This window comes from Leguminivora glycinivorella, chromosome Z, assembly GCF_023078275.1.
Source record: "Leguminivora glycinivorella isolate SPB_JAAS2020 chromosome Z, LegGlyc_1.1, whole genome shotgun sequence".
Lineage (NCBI taxonomy): Eukaryota > Metazoa > Arthropoda > Insecta > Lepidoptera > Tortricidae > Leguminivora > Leguminivora glycinivorella.
Genome location: NC_062998.1, coordinates 1,589,922 through 1,611,750, shown reverse-complemented (window position 1 = coordinate 1,611,750; position 21,829 = coordinate 1,589,922). Strand labels below are relative to the sequence as shown.

At 38.0% G+C, this 21,829-nt stretch overlaps 1 protein-coding gene across 1 annotated transcript in view; it reads left to right on the top strand.

Moving 5' to 3' along the window:
- Positions 1–21,829, top strand: part of LOC125240856 (innexin inx1) — an 80,516-nt gene that overhangs the window by 38,921 nt on the left and 19,766 nt on the right. The window contains exon 4 of the mRNA XM_048148997.1: positions 274–429. Coding sequence (XP_048004954.1) covers positions 274–429 — 156 coding nt within the window. The remainder of the gene's footprint in view (positions 1–273; positions 430–21,829) is intronic.

Sequence of the window (21,829 nt, the reverse complement as noted above, 5' to 3'; positions counted from 1 at the left end):
GTTTGTATCCCATAAAGGGGTAGGCAGAGCACATGAAACTGCTAAAGCATCAGTGCCACTCTTGGCAAATAAGGGGTTGAAAGAAAACGAAACTGTGACATTGCAGTGATAGGTTGCCAGCCTCTCGCCTACGCCACAATTTAACCCATATCCCATAGTCGCCTTCTACACCCACAGAAAGAAAGGGGGTGGTGAAATTCTTAACCCGTCACCACACAGGGAAGGGTTTACTGTGCCTTAAGTAAACTAACTTCCATATGAAATTGTTCCCAGGCCATAATGTGTTACACGCCTAAGTTCCTGTGGGACTTCTTCGAAGGCGGGCTGATGAGGACCATCGTGATGGGGCTGAACGTCAGCGTCTGCAAGAACAAGGAGAAGGAGAAGAAGAAGGAACTGCTCATCGGCTACCTTCTGCGGTATCAGAGGGTAAGTTTTACATCATCATCATCATCATGTGCGTTATCTCGGCATTTGCCACGGCTCATGGGAGCCTGGAGGCCCATTTGATCCGATTTGGCCGATCCCAAGATTTGGCGTAGGACCTAGTTTTACGAAAGCGACTGCCATCTGACCTTCCAACCCGAAGGTTGCCACAAGACCTATTGGAATTAGTCCGGTTTCCTCACGATATTTTCCTTCACCGAAAAGCACAGTGCATAGACTGCCATCTCTCGATACAGACATAACTTTTAAACCTCGGTTTTGACAATTGGGCCCATATTCTTAGCTTGATTAAAATGTGTTAAAATTTCAAATATTAATATTAGCGCCATCTAGCCGAGCGTCTCCCAAAGGTGTAACGCCATCTAGGCCACCGTACCTTCTTCTGTATGGTTCTGAGGTACGTTTTTTTCTTACCTTTTGTTCATAAACGTTCTCTAAAGTTATCAAGACGATAAAATTCGTTTGTCTCTTTCTATTACACCAATACGTCGGAATGGGAGAAACGAACTTTATCGGATTAATAACTTTAGAGAACGTTATGATTAAGGGGGTTAGACATGTAGCTCTATACGGAGTTACATATTTATTTGTCCGACTTGACCAACTATTTACAAGAATAACAATCTAGTTTACCAGTCCATTATTAACGAGCCCATTGCCAAACCCGTCCATGCGAATATTATAAGACGACAATAGCAATTTAAGATCAGAGTTTAGCAACGCGTTTCGTCATGATTTCACTATAAGCGTGGCTCCGAACTCCGTTGCGTCATAGATACAGAAATGCTGCAGATTCGTTGTTAAAGATTGTACACGCAAAAAACGCGGTACTTCAAACAGTAGGTCTATCTTTTTGCAGCTTTGAAATATTAGGCTGGTTTTGGTGTCACGCGGACCGACCGCGCGGAGCCATATACGCACTGGACTAATATGTGTTAAGAGGGCTTTCATGTGAAAAATAGTGAAATCGCAACCGAGCGCTTAATCATACCGTGTGTGGTATCAAATTAAAGGGCTTTGCGAGTAGTTTACAAATATATAACATATTATAGGACTTTTACTACTTGGTCTAACAAAATATGTCCAAAAGTGGTAATAATTGTAACGGTGAAGGTTCGTTTAAAAAAAAAATGCCAAAAATATATAATAGAAATTTATAATCTCTAAAGAATAAGAGCAATTTTAGTAAACGTTGCAGATTCATTTTGTACGAAAATAATTTCAATGTGATGTAGATTTTCAAAGAAACTGTCACTTAATTATAGGTAATTTCTGTAAAAAATTCAACTCGTCTTAGCCTCGTTTACTCTTTTTCAAAACCTTATAATAATAATGTAGCCTGAGAAGATTGTAGTACAGGATATACGTATTATAAATTTACCAGTTTCAGTATTCAAAATTGTCCAAATTTGACAAATAAGATTGACTAATTCAGCGCTATACGTGGGTTTTCCTAAACATGCATCAGAAAAAAAATCAAATAATTTAGTGAGTTAGTTTTCGAAAATCCCGTCTGATAAGAATCAAGATAATAAGATGCTCTAATTGAAACTTTCATTAAATATATCTATTAGATAACGGAAAGTGTAGTATTTCACCGACTAAAACTATCTACATTAGTTTGACGTTTTTCTTGAAAACAGAGCGTTTGAGGCAGCGTCCCCACTTATAGGCGTCCCCACTTATAGGCGACGCGACGCGTGTCTCGCAACGGACGTCTCCGCCACGCCGCCTGAATGTAATTCAAAATGTACTTCTATACAAAATGTACTGAGGAGACGTTTTTTGAGATACATTCAGGTGGCGTGGCGGAGACGTCAAGACATGCGTCTTATGAGTGTGGATGGTCCCTTAGAGTGACGCGGACGGGTCCGCGCGGACGACAGCATCAACTTCATACAAATTGGTCGCGCGGATCGCTCCGCGCGGACGGTTCGCGTGAAACTAATACCAGCCTTAAATATATACAGAAATCTACTGTGGGATATGGCTTCAATGAGGAGGCACACTCAAAGGTTATGACAGATGACGCCACCCTTTTAGTCCATTGCACAGATAATGAATTTCATACGTGAGAGCGAGAAGATGATAATTGTTTTCTCTCTCTCACATATGAATGACAGTGACATGCCTACGAGTCATGGACAGCCAAATTTTCTAAGGAACAGCCAAATATTTTGCGATTTCAGCATTGGTCCCATAAGAAAAGTTGTTTATTATTATGACCTCAAAAGTTACTATGCAAAGTTTGAACGGTCCTTCTAATTTCACCGTACCGTATATTAAGAAATCATTTTATAATACTTTAACTTATACTATTCGACATTTTTCTTCCAGCGACATCGAACTTTTGCCATGTCGCATATTAAAAACTAACCATAAGTCGCGAATTCTGTACACATACCGTCCGCTCTAACTCCCAACCAAACTAACCCTTACCACCTTCAACATGAAGTCTTTATATGTATTTAAAACGTGATATTAGCATTCAAAGAACATATTTCCCATGCGCTTGTAATTTAGTATTCTAGGCATCCTTGTGCTATGAATTCTGGGAAATTTGCGTCGAACGGACATAACTGCATGCATTTAGCGATTAAGTAGCCTATTATGTACTTTATGGGTTTCAAATAAAGAATATTATTTATAGTTGTAATCATTGCTCATCTAAGACAAGTGGCCCGTTTTTCGAAAGGTACAAGCCTTGTATTACAAGTGCGCGAACTGTCAAATCGTATGGGTTGTGTGTCCATGACAACCCATACGATTTGAGAGTTCGCGCACTTGTAATGCAAGGCTTGTACCTTTCGAGGAACGGGCCACTGGGCCCCATTTCTCAAAACTAAAAGTTACGTTACAAGCGGAAGTCTCTTTCCAGCTTGTCATATTAGACATTGACAACCACTTGTAAATTGTATCTTGTAGCTTCGAGAAATGGGCCCCTGGCCAAATGAACCATCGCTTACGATAATATAGTTTTCGCAGCTGTCTCTGTCACTCTTCGGTATTGGTGTGACAGAGACATGACCGCGTTTCGATTGGCGTCTAGCGTTAACGATTGTCATTTGGGCTAGGCAGTTCTAAAACCACTCACTGCGCTCGACTACTATAAAATCAACTATACATCCCACAGATGTCATATATACCATAGATCAAGCAAACGTATCTACTTAGCGTGTCAAATGAACTCAGTGAAATCCACTGAGTTGTCCGTCTTTACTCGCAGCTTGCAGCTTTCGGGCGTCAATTTTTGTAAGTTGAAGTCAATCAAAACATAAAAAATGCCTCATTACGTGATATTCATTTGCAACAACACAAAAATTATGAACAATCAAGAGCCTGAGACATATTTAAAATTACAGGCAAGAATCAACTTCAGTACAAAATTTGACACGCTCGGCCCCTATACAAATATATGAATTTGTTTCTTCTATCTAAATTAAGTTCTGTGATACATCCATACTAATATTATAAATGGGAAAGTGTGTGTGTCTGTTTATTTGTCCGTCTTTCACGGCAAAACGGAGCGACGAATTGACGGAGAGATTTTTAAAGTGATATTTGAAGGGAAACAGGCGTGATTGTATGTATGTATGTATGTATATTTGAAGGGATGGAGAGTGACATAGGGTACTTTTTGTCTCATTCTAACGTGAGCAAAGTCGCGGGTAAAAGCTAGTGTAAGATTAAATACCGTCACTACTTTTAAAAAAAACTTGTATCTTCGTCTGTCAATGAAAAGAAAATTGTAGTAAGTACCTATGTATGGAATGCATATAGACTTACTGCGTTTTAACTTTGAGAAGCAGCGTGAGATACGAGATTTTTTTAAAGTAGTGACGATAACTGATGATTCGCGCATTATTGCAATCAAGAGTGAGTTGGACTTCGATCGCTTGTGACGGGTTTATTTACATTCACCTGTGGTAGTTATTGTTTTAACTAAAGTATGTACTTTAGTACACTCATGTGAGTGTCAACATTTATATAATAACTGTTATGCAACCTACTTAATGCTTACAATCAGAATAGTTAAAAACAAATTAATGTATGTAATTAATTGGCTAATATTATGGTATTATTCACTATCAACCAACATCGATTGTGATCAATTAATTAAATTTGATCAGAGGCTATGTATACACATGTGTTCTTACCGCTTAATTCTTAAAATCATTGTTTGTAATATACATATTTTGATATCAAGATTTAAAATTCTAATACCTGATGGGCTAAATAAGTATATATTACCTCCACGAGTACAAATCTATGTTAATAATGATTATAAAAAATACATTTATGAAATAAGACTTATTTTTACAACACTTGCATACCCAATATACTTATATATAAATGTGTCGACCAGGGGCGATCGTACCACTGCATACCTACTTTCACATTATTATCTGAACTATATTACTATTTTGTTGTATATCGTTAGTGTCAAATAAAAAGGATTTATCATTTTATTACCAGAACTGCGGTGGATTACGGTCTAAGCTGGTCGATCTTCGCCTTAACGTACTCAACTCTGCATACGACATAATAGTGTTAACCGAGACTTGGCTACAACCCGGTATACATGATGCCGAGATAATGGGTAGTGATTACATATTGTACCGTCGCGATCGCGACCCTTCAACTAGTTCAAAAAAAGATGGTGATGGAGTACTTATTGGAGTCAGGAAACCATTACAGGCTACCCGATGTACGGAATATGAGTCTATAGGCGTTGAGGACGTATTCTTGGTTCTACGTACCCCTAACTGTAAACTAGTTATCTCGGTTGTTTATATCCCGCCGGCCTCAAGTAAAGATATATTAATCACTTTAAATCTATTGAAAAAATATGTGATTCAATCCTTAACTGCAAATTGTGTATTGTGGGAGATTACAACTTACCCGAACTTACCTGGACTGCGGATCAGGGTAAATTAATAGGTCAGACGACTTCTAGACCCAGCGATGCCTGCCAACACTTGCTCAACACTATCAAACTACTAGACTTGCACCAATACAATTTCCTAACTAATCAAAATACGAGAACACTTGACTTATTACTTTCAAATACAAATTGTAAGCTGTCCACTCCCGACTCAGTCCTCAGTAACATTGACCGGCACCACCCTCCATTTCAGTTCAACATTAATATACAGCCTTTTGTCCCATTGCCGTCAATTGAAACGCCTAAATATAATTTCTACAAAGCTAATTACACTGATATTATTAGCGAAATAAATAAGATTGACTGGCCACAAGAACTAAATTGCTTAGACACAAATGAGGCTGTAACGAAATTTTACAATTTTATATATAAAATAATAGATGACAATGTCCCTCTATGCAAAAAAAATAACGGAACCTACCCTAAGTGGTTTTCGCAATGTCTTATAAAAACTTTAAAAAGAAAAGAGAAGGTATGGCTTAAATGAAATATGACACCAGTTTCTGTTAATTTAGTGTAGCATATGCGTATGCTAGACATGTTTGCATCTTCACCAATAATCAAGTTATAATAATAAACTTACCCGTTTTTACTGTCCTATCTTCATAACAACTGAATGTTTATTTTATTTTATTCACATTAAACTTTAATCTATTGTATTTTGTCATGTCATCCACCTGTATGCGTTTACATGTAGCTGTTTTTCTTTATATTTCCATGTGTAAGAATGTAAATTTATCCAGGCCCATTTCATAGTTAGTTGTAGAAAGAAACTCACTTTAACGGTAAATTAACATAGTTCTCTGGGTTCTTCTTTTAGAAATATTTGTAACACACGACTAATTATGTAGCACTTTAATATTATTTGTTAGTTTTAATGTTAAAATGTAGGTATATGAGTGAAATGTTTCAATTTTGTTATTTCGAACTCATTGGCACGCTGTGCGATCTGACCGGCCATTTTATTAATTATTTATTGTGTCATTATGAATACCTGTCCGCAGTCCAGATGGCGCTGATCACCGCCTCGCAACTGTGGGCGCGTTCAGATATCTCGGAAGGGCAGGCCGTACAGCTGCGTTCGTGGCCCACAAACCGGTCTCGCCGGAAGATCAGCGCTGGCCCCTGGTCAGCATTTATGCTGAGGCGGGACCATTTCGTGGTAAACCAGAAATACTTTTTTTTTTTTTCTTCTCTTTTGTAATGATGAAATTACTTATGTAAATAATTGTGGTTACCATGAATAAAACTATTGAAAACTATTGAAACTATTGAAATGGAAAACTTATAAATCCCTTAGAGATTATAGTGAATTCTCACTGTTACGCTCCCGTTGCAAATCGCTTATGACAAACTGTTTCCGCAAGTACACAGAAAATACCGAGAATGCTATGAGATCAAATATAAAATCCTTTTGGGCTTATACATCATCGCTAAAAAGCACAAAAACGAACTACCCCCAAACTATGTTTCTTGAAAATAGTGTTGCAAATACACCTAAGGACGTAAGTGAACTATTTTCAAAATTCTTTGGTTCTGTATTCGAGCCCAAATCCACCTGTGATAGACGCGATTTAGATCTCTGGCCATGCTCCGAATCAGCCGATATCATTTCTGACATATCTATAAGTGCCATTGATATTAAACGCAAACTTCGTCGTCTGGACACTAATAAAGGGCCTGGCCCCGATAGAATTAGCCCACATTTTTTGAAACATACTTCACCCGCTATAGTAACCCCACTTAAAATATTATTTAATAAATGTCTTCATGAGGGTACTTACCCCGAATACTGGAAGATGTCTCTCGTCACCCCCATACATAAATCTGGGTCTAAAGCCCAGGTTAACAATTACCGTCCGATATCGATACAATCCTGTATATCGAAACTATTAGAGTCACTTATTCACGATACAATTTATCCGCTTTTCAAAAATAGAATCATACCCCAACAGCACGGTTTCATGAAAAATAACTCAACATCTACCAATCTGCTTGTATAGTTACTCAAACTATTTGTTCTCAGCTATGGACAAACGTAGTCAGGTGGATGTTGTGTACACGGACTTCCGAAAAGCTTTTGATAAAGTGGACCACCTGCTACTCTTACGCAAATTAGCTTTTAATGGCATAAAAGGGAATCTATTGAGATGGTTCATTTCTTACTTAGACAATCGTACCCAAAAAATTGTCATTAATGGCTATGAATCGCATGCGTCCCACGTAGCGTCAGGGGTGATTCAAGGATCAATTTTAGGACCACTTCTATATTCTATATTTATCAATGACATTGGAAACTGTTTTAGTCATTGTAAATTCGCGATGTTTGCAGACGACCTTAAAATCTATAAAACGGTCAAAAATCAGCAGGACTGCACTCTCGTACAAGAGGACTTAGATCGGTTCAATCAGTATTGCCTAGATAATAAACTATTTCTTACGCATGACAAGTGTGTTCAAATCACATTCACAAAAAATAAAAATAAAATCTTATCTAGATATGTTATAGGAGGGCAAACAGTCCAAAAAGTTTCGCTAGTGAAGGATCTTGGAGTGACATTTGATGAGAAGTTAACTTTTGATCATCATATAGACAAAATAACAGCCAAAGCTTTTCAAATGTTAGGGTTTATTCTTAGATCTGCTAAACCTCTAAAAAAATGTTCGTCATACCTAATGCTGTATAATGCTCTTGTGCGCCCGTACCTCGAGTATGCATCAGAGGTATGGAACCCACATTACGCCGTCTACATAAATGCGGTAGAAGCGGTACAGAAGCGTTTCCTTAGGGCCCTTCACTACAGACTCGAACGTACAACATTGTCTTATGCAAAGCTTCTGGATAGGTACAATATGAAGACGCTCGCAAGCAGACGTAACGCACAAGATGCTGCAGTGCTGTACAATATATGTACAGGGCATTATAACTGTGCGGAGCTATTAGAAGCTATTAGTTTTCGCGCTTCTAACCACAGGACACGAAACCAGTCCTTATTCGCGGTTCCAATGACTTCCACTAACGCTGGGGTGCGAGCTCCGCTTCGTAGGATGTGTGCTGATAACTACAACAAACGCCTGGTCTCGGTTGACATTTTCAATAACACTAAAATACGATTTAAGCGTTTAGTAAGCTCATTATTATAGTTCTAAGCCTCCAAAATATTCAATAATATTGTGTAACTAACTTCTTAATTTGTTTCTTAATATTTTTCTGTTGGTAACAATCTATGTAGCTTTATAAGTTAAGTTCAAGTCTTAGTATAAGTTTGTTAATTAGTTCCGATCACAATGCTGTCCCTAAAACTACTGTCATACCTCCTAGTGGGAATTGTGTTAGGATGTAGGCTATAAGTAAGATTTTATAACTTGTCTGTATAAATATTATTGGTCTGTATCTGTTTTTTTCCCCAATAAAGAAAATAAAAAATAAAACATATATCACGTAAACATATATTTATCGAAACCCATGACTCAATTGAGTTTTGCTTCCTATATTAAGTAAAACTTAAGTAGTTCTTCGAAACCTGTGATCCAATTCAGAATTATTTATCCTCGAAGTTTGGAAAAACCATTCTTATAGCAGATATCCTTAATATGATAATGAGTCGTCGTCAGATATGGAGCGGCCAAGGTGATCACAAGTAACTGAACACGCCTCTAATTGTCAAAGCACTAGAATACGTGTTCAGTTCAAAATCTTTTGACGACCGGTCTGGCCTAGCGAATAGTGACCCTGCCCGGTAAGTAAGCCGCAGTCCTGGCCCCGAAGCCGAATGGCATTTCTACGACGCGAAACGAAAACGAAACGCCGCGAAAGGTTGTCTAGTTCTGTCGCGCCAATACGCAAGAGCGATAGAGACGAGCGTTTTGTGAGCGCTTAATTGTGCATTCCGCTAAGCGGGCCATTTGTTTTTCAAAGTTGTCTTATCCACCCCACTTTTTTTGTAACATGGGTATTTTTTTACGTGATTCATACTCAGAATCGAGAGCTCCTTCGATCCTGGTAGGAGAAAAAATATGTCCCAAAATTTCCATACATTTTTCGAACCTTCCATTCCGTTCCCGCTATACAAAATTTATGAAAAAATGGTAACGGAATAGAAAAAACCTTGGGGCGCTTTTTTTTCTCCTATTAGGGTTGAAAGAGCTCGCGATTCTAAGTAGAAAACACATAAAAATTTCCAAATCAAAAAAAAAGTGGGGTGGACAACTTTGAAAAAAATGGCCCACGCACGCTGGACTCGAATCCCGGTTTTTGCCCAGAACGTGCAAGTTGTGGAATGAGCTACCCTCCGAGGTGTTCCCCTTGCGCTATGACATGGGGTTGACAGGTATGTAGGGTTCTCAAAGGCCGGCAACGTATAGGTGGCTCCCCTGATGTTGCCTAGGTCCATGGGCGACGATGACTGCTTCCCGTCAGGTGGCTCGTCTGCTCGTTGGCTGCCTATATATTAAAAATGGCATTTATTTGTGTGATGAGCACAGATATTCGTTCCTGAGTCATGGATATCACAAGCCTTCTTGAACTTACCGTGGGACTCAGTCTGTGTAATAATATGTCCTACCTATGTATAACGTTAATTTTTACAAGCTTCTATTCAACTTGCCTTTTTAACCGACTTCAAAAAGGAGGAGGTTCTCAATTCGACTGATTTTTTTTTTGTATGTATGTTTTTAGTATGTTAGTTTGGGTCAAAACGTAGAAGCTAAATTTGACCCACTTCCCGGTTTCCGATTGAGCTGAAATTTTGCACACATACACACTGTAAATCACATGACAATGCGATATTATGGTATCATGGAGCTGATCTGATGATGGAGCAGAAAGGTGGTCATAGGAACTCTGTTATGAAACGTCGTATCCCCATCGAGTAAGGGGTTTTTAGAAACGTCTGACTGTTGAAAGAAAGTCACAGTCGGCGATAAAAGCTTGTGCCAAAAATGAAATTTTTCCAAAAAAACTTATTAATATTTCTGCCAACTCTATATTTATCTGGCTGTATTTTTGTACAACTTTCCTTAACTTTGTTTCATGTTTGAGCCTTAAATCTTTAACAAAAAGGTTGTTTTACGGTAACTGTACCTTGTCAAGTGAACTGTCGCGATGATGACCAGAAAACATAAAATCTCGAAACCGGAAAGGCGGGTTACGCAACGGTACTCGCTGCACTGAAGGGAAAAATACTGCTTTCTTAACTAGTATACCTTCCTGAGCTTTTTTAACTCCTTTCCCAATAACCTAACTACAAAATTATGAAAAAACCTCCGACACAGTGGACCGATTTCCATAGAAAATGGCTCCCGACTAGTCCCGACTAATTCAGCTTTTAAACAAAAAAAACGAATCTGTTGTTCATCCGTTCTGGAGCCACGATGCCACAAACATACAAACACATAGGCAGACACGTCAAACTTAAATATAATCGCGGGTTAAATTTAATGTATTTATATATTATATATATCGTTGTCTGAGTACTCACAACACAAGCCTTCTTGAGCTTACCGTGGGACTCAGTCAATCTGTGTAAGAATGTCCTATAAAAAAATATACATATAACTTCAGTATAAAATACCTCCTCGATTCTCCGTTTATCCCAATCGGATAAGCTGAACCAGCACAAAAAGCGAAGGGCCTCGCTGGACGTGACTCCACGCGTTTTTGCCGCGGTCATTGCCTTCCGCATCCATGGATGGTTCACCACCAACATACCAGTATGACGTCTATGGTACGCCATCGATGGACCGTCCGGTCAACGACTCTTGCGCAAAAGTGGTAATGGACTTGATCTAATCCTATTTGGAAGTGTTTAAGGTTGGTTTTGAATTGTTGATCAGAGATTTTAAGGTAGTTTTTAGAACCGTATTGGAAAGAGGATTAAGTTGATTTTAAGGTCCGTGAATGATCGATTATGTAATAAGCGCGTGAGATCAGGTTCGTCATGGGTCTTATAAAGTGTGACAGACGGATAGGCGGAGGTGGTACTAGAATATTTGCACGGAAACGGACCGGGTCGGGACGGAGCTTATCACAAACATAATTATTGCAAACATATTACAAGTGGGGGTAGGGCTGCCATCTCGAATTTCGCCAAATCCGGACCAAGATTTAAAAAACCCGGACATTTGGCGTAAATCCCATTTTTTCCCCGGACGAATCCGAAAAAATGATTTAAGTATTAACATGAAAAGTGTCCGGGTTTTCCCCGGACACTTCTTGACACCCCGCCCGGACGGCCCCCGGACGGCCTCCAAACTAGGACAAATCCGGGGAAACCCGGACGGATGGCAGCCCTAAGTGGGGGTAATATGACCAAGGGGCAAGGGCGCAGCAATCTTAGAACTACTTTAGGGACATAAATTACAACTTATGATAAACAAGATATCTTACAGCTAGTAATACTTACTTTAGAATTAAGCTACTTACTTTTAGCTTAATAGGGAAAGAAGCGCTGGTGGCCTAGCGGTAAGAGCGTGCGACTTTCGATCCGGAGGTCGCGAGTTCGAACCCGGCTCTTACCAATGAGTTTTTCTGACTGTATGTGCGAAATGTCATTTGATATTTGCCACTTTTGCCAGTCGCTTTTCGGTGAAGGAAAACATCGTGAAGAAACCGGACTAATTCCAATAAGGCCTAGTTACCCTTCGGGTTGGAAGGTCAGATGGCAGTCGCTTTCGTAAAAACTAGTGCCTTCGCCAAATCTTGGGATTAGTTGTCAAAGCGGATCCCAGGCTCCCATGAGCCGTGGCAAATGCCGGGATACCGCAAGGAGGATGATGATGACTTTTAGCTTAATCTTATACTTTTAAACGAGCAATTCTTGTATATTTATTTATTTATATATACCGACGATCTCAGAAACCGCTCTAACGATTTCGCTGAAATTTGTTATGTGGGGGTTTTTCGGGGGTGAAAAATCGATCTTAGTAGCGTAGCCTTAGATCCCGGAAAACGCGAATTTTCGAGTTTTCATGAGTTTTTCTTTCGCGTTAGTAAATGTAAAATATGGTCGTTAATTTCGCCGCGCGCGCATCGATGCCGCTTAGCTCAGTCGTACGACTCGTACGAGGTCGGTCTAATGTACGCAGATAGATCGTAGGTGTCAGGATTTCGAATCCCGGCCAGAAATTACGTTTTTGTTTTTTGTTTTTTTTTGTTTTTGTATTTTTAAGAGTTTTTTTTTTATCTAAATACGTGATATATTAAAATAGAACCGGTCGCCCAGATATTAGTTATTAATTAAACATTGGTATAGGTATTAATTAAAAAACTCTTGGTTTTGCTTATTAGGTATGTGTTAAGGGATTTCTTTCATAGTTTAAGACTGTATTTGTTTTGAAACCACACCACCATCTGTACTGAAAAAAAGCCCTTAAAAATACACTCAATCTTGAGACATCGTGAGAACGAGAATACAAGAACAACCCTCTACTATCGTTCCAGTAGCAACTAAGCACTTGACTTAATTACTTGTCTTCAAGTGTTACAGCAGATGTCATTTCCCTAACGGCATTTTAGAAACCAATTCACTCTCTCTCGAGTTTTTTTCGTGGAAACGTGGGTAAAACTGAATGGGCAGTGAAGTGTGACGGTGTCTTTGGGCGTTTTTGTGCTACTAAGTTGGTGAATGAAACGATGGAATTCTTTAAGGTTTTTTATGTACAGAATTCCAGATTAGACAGAATTTCTTCCAGATATTTCGTAGCGAGAAATTTTACTTTTTTTTTTTTAATTTATTTCTAATAACACTATAAAGATGCTTACTGCTACAATTTCGCCAAACCAAAGACTATGAAGACTCCACTATGAAGATGAATTGTTTCGTTAATTCACTTCACTCTTTTTTTAACCCCCGACGCAAAAACGATGGGGTGTTATAAGTTTGACGTGTCTGTCTGTCTGTCTGTCTGTGTGTGTGTGTGTCTGTCTGTGGCATCGTAGCTCCCGAACGGATGAACCGATTTAGATTTAGTTTTTTTTTGTTTGAAAGCTGAGTTAGTCGGGATTGTTCTTAGCCATGTTTCATGAATATCGGTCTACTTACTATGTCACGGTCGGAGGTTTTTTTCAAAATTTTAATTTCGTGGTTAGGTTAGTTACCGAAGCTGCTGCGATTTTTTGAATGTGTGCATTTTATATTTATATGAATACGATTCTGCTATTTGGTCAGTTTTTTTAAGGTAGGTAAATTTTATGTTTTTCCTACTCAGAATCACGAGCCTTTTCGATCTAGGACAAAAAACAAGAGACAAAAAAATGCTCCCAAAATGTTCTATTGTTTTGCATACTTTCCACTTTGTAACCGCTGTACAAATTGTTTGAAAAATAGTAACGAAGTGGGAAAAAATATTTGGGACGCTTTTTTTCGCCTAATAGTAGGATAGAAAGGGCTCGTGATTCTGAGTAGGAAAAGGTATTTTGGAAAAAAGTTTTTGAATTTTTTTTTCGGGAAAATGCCCTTCTCATACACCCTTAGTTTTTAATAGGTGTTAAAGGTACTTGAAGTAAGTACTTGATAGTGATTAGCGATAGGAAAATGTATATAATTTTTGGTTCCAGTATAACAGTTGGTGCTGTCCCGTTTCTCCACACAAATCTCATTTCCACCATATCTTCGATATCCAGTAACACAATAAAAACTCACCGTAACAATTGTCGGTGCGTTTTGCCGGCGATGTTACGGCGTAACCAAATTGACGTTTTCCTCGTTTCGTCATCTAAAACAAATGACGATTTGCATCAAGTCATGCGGTCAATTGAGCCCACGCTCGCGTCACGCTCACCTGGGAGCCTAAACAAGTACCACGAGCACACCTCGGACACTGGCGATCAAATATATGAAAGAGGCGCGTTCCTAGCACACATTCTAAGCTCGTGTAGGCGAACGCGTACCATGCTTGTATGAGTGAGATATGACTGGTCGACTGGTCGCATATTTGACAGACGGTAACTGAGGTGACCGAGAGGGGGTGGGCGGCACTTCCAGCGGGGAGCGGGAGTGCCCATACTGTACGATAGTAGTCAAGGATATTTTTACGGCTGATAGTACTTCGCTCCTGGAGTATATTTATATATGAAATATCATAGGTTTTGTTATATTTTTTTTGGAGATAACTAGAAAACAAATTTGCTATGTTAAGACACCCTGTTAATATATGTAGTTAAATGAGACCTCTCTAGACACTGTTAAAGTGACCTGACAGACAGTGTTAAACATCCTGACATGCAATTACATTAAAAGGGGATGGTTATTTGGAAAATAAAAAATGTTTTTTTTTTCGGTAAATGAAAACAAAAAAATCATATCAAAATGTTGTTAAAAAAAATCATATCAAATTTCTAGTGAAAGTTAATTGTTTTGATGTTAAATAACGTCCCTTAAAATATCCGTGACTAATTTGTTAACAACTTATATACATTTTTATTTTTATTTTTTTTTTTTATACTACTAGAGAACTAGCCTTTGCCCGCGGCTTCGCTCGCGTTAAATTTGAAAATTGCGGAATGCTCCATACAGACTTCCACCCCCCATTTTACCAACCGTACCTACGTTGACAATTTTATACATTACTAGCTTATGCCCGCGGCTTCGCACGCGTTAGAAAGAGACAAAAAGTAGCCTATGTCACTCTCCATCCCTTCAAATATCTTCACTTAAAAAATCACGTCAATTCGTCGCTCCGTTTGGCCGTGAAAGACGGACAAACAGACACACACACTTTCCCATTTATAATATTAGTATGGATTTGATTTGTAAAATAAGTGACAACCTAACACGTGTTGTCACGTTTGAGCTGTCGCAGGCTTTAGTTGATCCTAGATCGCATCTAGGTCATTCTAGATCAGTCTAGCGGTCATCGCCTACTCAGAAACATATCCGGTCTTTGAACGGTTGACCCACTGGTTGATAAGCGTTTACGCCGAAAAAGGAGAATCAATTTAGCTTATTAATGAATTTATTCATTAAAAAAGCAACTAAGAGCACACGACTACAGGGAAAAATATTGCATTCAGCTGTACCCAAGACAATGCTATTCCAAAAAAATGTAGTCGGAATGGCCCCAAGAGTATTCAACAAAATACCACAAAATATTCAATTATTACATCTTAACTAGTTTAAAAATGATAAAGATTTGTGAATATTTAGAATATAATTATGTAGGTAATTGTTAATTTATATTTTGACATGCATGCTCTCAAATTTGTATGGCGTAAGGCGCCACATAGTGAAACTGAACTGAAATGTAACAACTTTACACGTACGTTGGACAAATAAATGATTTTGTATTGTGTATTCTGTCAATTTGTATGGGGGCAGAGCGTGACACATTTTGTTCTGACATTGTTACTTATCTACCTGTGATAGGAAATACATATGTCTCTTCCTTTTCAGTGTTCATAATTTTTGTGTTGTTGCAATTAAATATCAGATAGAATGGCTTAGCTTTTAGCTCATAAAGGAAATTTAAAATACATAATTCGATTTTTATTAGATATACAGAGTGGGGCCTGTAACAAAGGCGAAGAATTGAACTGTAGGCTATTCTCCTTATACTGATCAACATTTTGTTCAGTGACTTTTAAAAATTATGAAGTCTTTAAATTTTTAATTTTTCATACAAAATAAATATTAGCTTCAATGTACGCCATTATTGTTGTCATTGACGTTGTCTGTCACACTTTAGACTTAACAGAATTCGCAATACATTACCTCTTAGAAAAAACTTTCAATTATGATAAAAATCAAAATACAAGTTATTTTTAAAAATCACCGAACAAATGTTGATCAGTATAAGGAGTATAGCCTAGAGTTCAATTCTTCGCCTTTGTTACAGGCCCCACTCGTATAAGAGGTTCAGTTAAAGCAAGGGGAACGTACATATAATTATCATATTGTTTTGAAAGACTGTATGAAATCTTATTATCATTAAAACCGGTTTTTAAACAGAGCCCTAGTTTTTGCGTCTTATTTCTGCAATGAATAGAACACTGCAAAAAACGACAGATGTTTTATTAGTTCATACTATTTTACACGTTAAATACTTCTGCAATTTAGGTCTTGTTGCATACGAAATAAAGATTAAAAGGCGTAAATAGACATTGAAAAAAGTAAAGTCCCATCTACACCTGACAGGATACAATGCAGATGCGTCTTAATAATATAATTTGAAAATAAAATGAGAATAGATATTACATCCTAAAGGGTTGAATTTAATTTGAGAAGATTATAACTCACTTTTATACACATGTAAGTAAATTAAATGCACCTCTTTAGCCGGTTTAGTATCTTACCCAAATGATGATGATGATTGAAAAAAAGTAAAAACTTGTCCTATGTTAAACCCCGGATCTCAACCTACATCCATGCCAAAGCTTAGGTACCTAAGTTGTTAATGAAATAACATAACTGTAATATTTGACAAATAAATATTAAATTATTCATAAATATTGTTGTAATTTCGGTTTTAACTACTAAATAGTACTAAAACAAGACAATAACAATAACAAAATTAATAACAATAATAATTCAAGTAATCATGTAAAATTTAAAAGAGACCTCAGGAGTCAGGATATCGTCAGCAAAGTTTGAGGTCTCTGGAGCACTTCGCGAGGTCGCGAATTCTGTACAAAAACTGGCACGACCGTTATTACCGAATAACTCAGTATCCAGATCCTAATTGAAGCTTTCTTTTATCTGTACGAAGCAAAATCTACTCAGAACAACATGAATACGGTTCATTTCACTTTGTACTTCCTACACCTTTTTTTTTTTTTTTTTATTATAAATGGGCTTACTCTTGACCACAGACTAGCCAAAGGCAAAGACGTGGCCTGAACGGATTTTCATGCGGTCTTCTCCTATGAATAGAGTGATTCCTGAGGAAGGGAGGTATATAATTTGTTGAGATTTTGTTTGAATTGGCTGAAATATGACGATATTTGCGATCGATCCGGACAAAATCCCGCTGGCTAATCGGAAACGCTGTCCAAAGCATTTGAGCTATATCAAAACAATGTGTGGAAAAATTGTGTCTCATAGGTCTACAAAAAAGCCGCCAGGGCATATGTGTATATTTTACAGATAACTTATTTTAACCATTTGTATCTTATGAGCCCCAAGCTAGTTGTCAAAAATTGTAGGGGTCATATGCTTTAATTGTAATTTCAACAAAGTAAAACCGCAGTATAGTATAAATAGTACCTACTATCGTACAGTATGGCCACACCGCTCCCCGCTCAAATTTCCGCCTGCCTACCCCCTCTCGGTTACCTCACAGTTACCGTCTGTCAAAAATGCGACCAGTTGACCTGTCATATCTCACTCACACAAGCACGATACGCGTTCACCTACACAAGCTTAGACTGTGTGCTTATCGCTTCTTTCATATACCTTATCGCCATGCAGTGTCCGGTCCGAGGTGTGGTAAAACCGATTGAAGCCTATTCAATTCAATTCAATTCAATATATTTATTTCGAAAATTAAAAATCCATAGAGTGTTAGTAAATATCACAAATCCTTAAAACTATGTTAGTACTAAAACTAACTTAATACCTATTGACTATGTATAAATAAATTTAATAACGACGTGGAGTGGCGATTGGCGGCGCGTGCAGCCGGACCCACCGCGCAAACAAAGGCGAGTCCCAGCGCTGCGCCAGCACACTTAGGATACTGTTTGGGCTATAATATCAAAGGTTCTTGCTGGTGTTTTTTACTAGTCTGCTATTTTAATCTCTAATCTCTAAGGTCGATAGCCTTAGTTTTTACTAAGGCTTTAATCAGGTATGGTTTTTTACTTTTTTAAGTGGGTTTAAGCCGAAGTTATCATTGCACAATAGGTATAGTTACAGCTATAGTTTGCTTTCGGAAAACTGGTTCGTCAATTGCCTTAGGCACTGACTGGTGTTCTTATATTTATCGTGCGTTCTTATATTTAGCGTGTCGAAGATCGCTCATGTTTCGCTCCGTAAATGAAAATCCGTCAATGAAAATGCTCCTCGTTACGGAGCAAAACATGTCGAGCGATCTTCTACAATTTTACGTCAGTTACAATTTTACATGTTTAATAGGCTAGTAGACTCATATTTAATTTGACACAATAAATGATTGTCTTCTGTAATATTTGACATAGGAAACCAATATTTAATGAGTATTTTTAATCCAAAAATGTGAGTAATTTTTTTAAAATTTTGCCCACCGAAAACGCTGTCGGCCGTGTAGTGACGTCATAGAATTCATGTCAAATCAATCGGTGACAAAATAACCTTTATGCCTCGTACTTAAAGTGTCAGAAAGTGTTGTTTTCGCACTTAATGACTTCATTCACAGAAAATCTCAGTAGCCTATATACATTGGTAGACTTTTTCATGGAATTCTCCATTAGCGTAAGATCTTAAACAACTTTGGCCCTGAGTGAAATTTAAACGTCTCTCTTGTCTCCCGAACATAATCAATATCGCAATCGTTATCTCGTAATAAAATACCAGAGCAACAAGAGCCTTATGTCTGTCTGTCCATTGTGCTTGCAACACTAAACCGTTATACAAGTCGCGAGGAGATCGCCTCGGGTGGTCACAAGTCAATACTTGAACTTTGAAATATTTAGAGCATTCAGAGTATTCAGTTGGCAGACGTGATGTCTGTCATTTTCTGTATAAGCATAGAGATGTTTGTGTTTGTTGATTCCACAGATGTCATATATACCATAGATCAAGCAAACGTATCTACTTAGCGTGTCAAATGAACTCAGTGAAATCCACTGAGTTGTCCGTCTTTACTCGCAGCTTGCAGCTTTCGGGCGTCAATTTTTGTAAGTTGAAGTCAACCAAAACATAAAAAATGCCTCGTTACGTGATATCAAGGGCGGCTCACTCCGCGATCCTTTCGCCGCGCTACAAGTACATGCCGGCGGCCGCGAGTTCGCGGCCCATTCACTGGCGACGACCTTCGCGCGGCGCAATAAAATTCAATGTCGTCTGCACGCGTGCGGTCCGTTTGTTAATGTAGGTAAGAATTTAGAATGGCGGCGTTTTGTGAACATCAAAGGAGTGAGCCTTCTGTACTTGTACTATTATATCTTCTGTGGTGATATTCAATTGCAACAACACAAAAATTATGAACAATCAAGAGCCTGAGACATATTTAAAATTACAGGCAAGAATCAACTTCAGTACAAAATTTGACACGCTCGGCCCCTATACAAATATATGAATTTGTTTCTTCTATCTAAATTAAGTTCTGTGGTTGATTCTGTCTGTGTTTGTCTGTCTGTGACAATATAGCTCCGGAACGGATGAACCGATTCAGATTTAGTTTTTTTTTGTTTGAAAGCTGAATTAGTCGGGAGTGTTCTTAGCCATGTTTCATGAAAATCGGTCCACTATGTCAGGGTTTTTTTTTGAAATTTTAATTAAATGGTTGGGTTATAAATATTAGTATTTCTTCACTATGCAGTAGCAAATGACGTTCCACAAATTGGCTGCGACCTATCAGGCAACACAATTTAATGATACGTTCTTCCTATAAAAAATACCAGGTGCACAAATATATAGTTCACCAAATATATTCATTAACTTTATCTCTATTTACATAAGGTTTTAAATCGACCAGTATTTTTCATTGTTAACTATAGCATCTGCCGTCTCCCCTCATCTCGCTGGGTCGAATGGGGTCGGACCCCTGCTAATATTTTTAGCTGGATGAACCTTAGGTCTTTGTGTTAAGATTTGATGATTATCTGGACGTACGAAATAGTTCTAATACGTATGATTAGACATCTATGCGTTTACCTTATGCGGGCGAGGTGACAAAACATCTTTACAAATACTAATATTATATTTAACAGTACAGTAAGCCACTTATCCCGGTCCTGGGCTAATCTCTTCCAGAAGTGCCCCGCAGTTGTTCCAATGTCATCCATCCAACGAACCACCCAAAAAATATTAACTAATACCACAGATGTCATATATACCATAGATCAAGCAAACATATCTACTAAGCGTGTCAAATGAACTCAGTAAAATCCACTGAGTTGTCCGTCTTTAATCGCAGCATGCTGCTTCCGGGCGTCAATTTTTGTAAATTGAAGTCAACAAAAACATAAAAAATGCCTCGGGACAGTCGGGACGTGATATATAATTGCAACAACACAAAAATTATGAACACTCAAGGGCCTGAGACACATTTAAAATCACAGGCAAGTAACAACTTCAGTTACAAAATCTGACACGCTCGGCCGCCATACAAATAGATGAACTTGTTTCTTCTCTAATCTAATTCTGTGAGTAATACAATTCTACTGTGATTATTTTCTTAGCGTGTTTAGTTGAAATACTTGAAATAGAAGTAGGAACGCTATATTATTAAAATGTCTTTGTACCCCATTTGCTCATCATCCTCCTTGCGTTATCCCGGCATTCGCCACGGCTCATGGGAGCCTGAGATCCGCTTTGACAACTATACTTATTTGCTCAATATTACCATTATTGTAAATTCCCTAATAATAGTATATTTATAACATTTACGTTGTATTTATTTTTAAAGATGATATAATTTTCAATTTACTGCTTTTTGTTATTAAATCGAAAGTCCATGAAATTGTTAACATGCGTATAATACCTCTATAGCGAAATCTAAAACCACGGACCCTAGTTCTGCAATAAAGAGCAGTAAAGTAAGAAATGTGTCAGATCACATGTTAATACTCTACTTCGCCTCGGCCGACAACCTTTCTTATTAAGGCCTTTACTATCAGATGTATGTATACGTTTTCTCTATTCAATTAAATAGAAACCGAACGGATATAAACTTTTATTAGCGCAGCGGGCCAAAAGTTGACGCTTTTCAACCGGTAGGCAACGTACTAGTGACATCTAGTGACAAGTAGCGGTACTGATAAATTTGCTACTTGACAATAATTGTGAGGTACAGCGATACAATTTCGACTGGGCGGCAAATGCAACTGATCCAATTTTTCCATATTTTACAATGTTTGCATTATTAATTAGAGTGTCCACTGGTTATAAAGGCACGCGTGTTCAGTCGATACATGTGGAACTCAAGTTTACTACGAAGTATACAAATATACACATATTTATAAAATTCGCTCGCTCAGCCTTGCCTGTTAATAATTAATGTAATTTTTAATCTAGCAGTAAGCATGCCAATGTACCTGACGTGTAAAATTTTATTTTATCAATAAAGGATTGTATTGTATTGTAGTTAATAGTGAAAAAAACGGATCAGTTACAATTGCCCCCAGTCTGAATTTGCCCCGCTGTACCTTAGACGTTTTTATTACGACGAAAGTCGACGAAAGTAATTATTAAATTGTATAGGTACAGTCAACCAATTGGAACCCTAGGCCACTCTACAACCATGTCAAAATGACAAGCAGTAAGAGATTTCTTACAACCTGATTTGTAACGTCACTGTGAC